We start from the raw sequence: 3219 nt of genomic DNA, 5'->3' as shown, positions 1-3219 counted from the left end.
CACCTGGCCTTTTTCTTTTTTTTTTTCCCCCCGAGGGAATCTTGCTCTGTCACCCAGACTGGAGTGCAGTGACCAGATCTCAGCTCACTGCAAGCTCCGCCTCCCGGGTTTACGCCATTCTCTTGCCCCAGCCTCCTGAGTAGCTGGGACTACAGGTGCCCGCCACCTCACTCGGCTAGTCTTTTGTATTTTTTAGTAGAGACGGAGTTTCAGCGTGTTAGCCAGGACGGTCTCGATCTCCTGACCTTGTGATCTGCCCGTCTGAGCCTCCCAAAGTGCTGAGATTACAGGCTTGAGCCACCGCGCCCGGCCTCTGTTTTTTTTTTTTTTTTTTTTTGACATGGAGTTTCGCTCTTCTTGCCCAAGCTGGAGTGCAATGGCGCATTCTGGGTTCACTGCAACCTCCGCCTCCAGAGTTCAAGCTAGTCTCCTGCCTCAGCCTCCTGAGTAGCTGGGATTACAGGCACGTGCCACCACGCCCAGCTAATTTTGTATTTTTAGTAGAGATGGGGTTTCTCCATGTTGGTCAGGCTGCTCTCGAACTCCTGACCTTAGGTGATCCACCCGCCTTAGCCTCCCAAAGTGCTGGGATTACAGACGTGAGCCACTGCGCCCGGCCTCCAGTCTTTCTTCTACCTTCCTCCAATACCCAGCCAGGGGCCACAGAAAAGCCCACAGACCAAGGGCCAGCTGGGGCCACCTCCCCCAAGGTTCTGGATGGTGTGAAAAGCCCTTGTTTTGTCTGCATGGTGAGTTCAGTTCCATGCGGGGCCGTGGCTGACCTGGCCTGGACACTGCTGACCACGCTGTCCTGAGCTGCAGCAGCTTTGCTCACTGCTGGCCACCGACTCTACATCCACACTGGCCTCCCCTGCCATCCCCCTGAGCTGTTCTCAGACCTTCCCCATCCCTTAGGCCTCAGCCTGGCTTGGTGCCCACTCAAGGATGGTGTTTCCCCTGTGACTTCACTGGATAAGGCTCCCCAGTGCCATCCACAGAGCACCCACTGTGGGCCAGGCCAATGCCAGGCCTAGAGGGAGCCCTGCCCTGCTTCCAAATAGCTGTGAACCCCCGGGACAGGAAAAAGCTGCCCCTGGTGCTTTATCTAAGCAGGCTTCAGAGGGAGGGGGATCGGGGCCGGAGCAGAGTTCTGAAGGATGTGGTGCAGTTAGCCTGGAGCAGAGGGGAAAGGCCTTCCTGGTAGAAGAGCCACCAGGCACAGGGGCCTGGAAGTGAGGGAGTGCAGTGACCCCAGGCCTGGCACCTGCGGTGAGGGGTGTGCTGGAAACAGGGTAGGTGCGGGGATGCTGGGGGCTGTGAACGGGGACGCGAGACTGCTGAACAAAGGGCTTGAGTGTTGTGCTGGCTTGTTTTGTTTTGTTTTCGAGACAAGATCTTGCTCCGTCACCCAGGATGGAGGGCAGTGGCTCAATCACAGCCTCAACCTCCTGGGTTCAAGGGATCCTCCCACCTCAGTCTCCCAAGTACCTGGGACCACAGGCATGCAACACCATGCCTGGCTAATTTTTTTTTTTTTTTTTTTTTTTGAGATGGAGTCTTGCTCTGTCACCCAGGCTGGAGTGCAGTGGCCGGATCTCAGCTCACTGCAAGCTCCGCCTCCCGGGTTCATGCCATTCTCCTGCCTCAGCCTCCTGAGTAGCTGGAACTACAGGCGCCGGCCGCCTCGCCCAGCTAGTTTTTTTGTATTTTTTAGTAGAGACGGGGTTTCACTGTGTTAGCAAGGATGGTCTCGATCTCCTGACCTCGTGATCCGCCCGTCTCGGCCTCCCAAAGTGCTGGGATTACAGGCTTGAGCCACCGCGCCCGGCCGCCCGGCTGATTTTTTAAACTTTTGGTAGAAATACGGTTGCCTTATGTTGCCCAGGCTGGTCTTGAACTCCCGAGCTCAAGTGATCCTCCCGCCTCCGCTTTGTGCCGGGTTTTTGAGCAGATCTTGCCATTAAAGGGGAAGCTTCCAGGAACGAGCTCTGACGGGCCACTCCGGGCTCAGAGCGTCTTACGTCTTTCCAACATTCCTTGCCGTGAAGGAGTCCCACTTAGAATGAGTGACCCAGACGAGAAGTGGACCCAGGCCACTCCCTGGACTGGGAAACTGCCTCCACAGCTTGAGACACAGGCACCAGTGGCTCAGGCCTGAGGACAGAGGCCCAGGTAGGCACGCCAGCTGAGGCCTGCCCAGGAGGGAAGGTGGGAGACCCACAGAGGGCCAAGGCAAGTCTCCGGTTGGGGGCCTGTCCGGAGAGGGTGTTTGCACCCTGAACACCTCCCTGGCGCCTAGAGGGTTCTACTGGCCAGCCCTGAGATGGGCTCCCAGGGCTAGAACCCAGGCTAAGGCCTGGTCTCACCTCCCATGTGGACAGACCAAATGAAGACAGAGTGACCAGATCCCAGCTGGAAACACAGCAGAGGCAGGGGGACAGGGCTGTGGGAACCAGGAGAGCAGCTGGAGGAAGTGTCCAGCCAGGGGAAGGAGCAGAGAAGAGCAAGAGGCAGAGGGAGCTGGTCACCAGATGGGGATCTGGGGACACAGGAGAAAGTGGCTTTGTCCTGCAGCGGGCAGGCCAGGCCAGACTGTCCCCAGGGACCAGAGGAGGAGCCAGCAGCCGTGGGGACAGAGAGGCCTCTGTGAGTGGGAAGCGCCCAGCTGGCTGGAGCCTAGGATCCTCTTGGGGCCCTCCTGGTGGAAGAGAAGGGGGCCGCAGGGTCACCTGTGCTTGTGGCCAGGGAACTAGAGGGGAAAAGTGGGATCTTTGGAGGGGGTGCGCCCCCATCCTTACTCCACGAGGCTACCTGGGGACAGGTTTTGTTGTAGGGTGCCAGGCCCCGCCCCTTGGAGAGGTGGCCGGGGCAGCCAGCCACAGCTGGATCCGAGAAAGCGCGGAGCCACGGCCGGACGTTTGGCGGGACTGGGGCGGGGCAGAAAGGGAGCTCTGCTAGGCCAGAGTGGAGCCGGAGCTGGGGGATCCGGTTCCGCCTGCCCAGGGCCTCCGCGCGCCTCCCAGAGCCCCTCGGCAGGAAAAAAAAAGAAAAAAAAAAAAATCAAACCGTCTCTCAGCCAATCGGGGAGCAGATGGGACGGGCTCGGCCAATGGCCGCGGCGCATGTTAATGAGGGCTGACGCTACGGGGAGGGCCCCATTCAAAAGTAGTTGCTATTGTCGCCGCGGGCTGAGCTCGCCGGGCCGGCCCCTCCGTGGGG

The 3219-nt window shown here is 59.2% G+C and overlaps 1 protein-coding gene across 1 annotated transcript in view; it reads left to right on the top strand.

The window, feature by feature from the left end:
* Window positions 1-1304: 1304 nt before the first annotated feature.
* SAPCD2 (suppressor APC domain containing 2) overlaps window positions 1305-3219 on the top strand; it is a 9359-nt gene continuing 7444 nt past the window's right edge. Inside the window, exons 1-2 of the mRNA XM_011985175.1 lie at window positions 1305-1359; window positions 2138-2232. Of these exons, the coding sequence (XP_011840565.1) occupies window positions 1305-1359; window positions 2138-2232 (150 nt within the window). The remainder of the gene's footprint in view (window positions 1360-2137; window positions 2233-3219) is intronic.

The sequence above is a fragment of the Mandrillus leucophaeus genome, unplaced genomic scaffold, assembly GCF_000951045.1.
Source record: "Mandrillus leucophaeus isolate KB7577 unplaced genomic scaffold, Mleu.le_1.0 Scaffold28, whole genome shotgun sequence".
NCBI lineage: Eukaryota > Metazoa > Chordata > Mammalia > Primates > Cercopithecidae > Mandrillus > Mandrillus leucophaeus.
The sequence above is the reverse complement of the archived record's forward strand: the minus strand, read 5'-3'. Positions and strand labels throughout refer to the sequence as shown.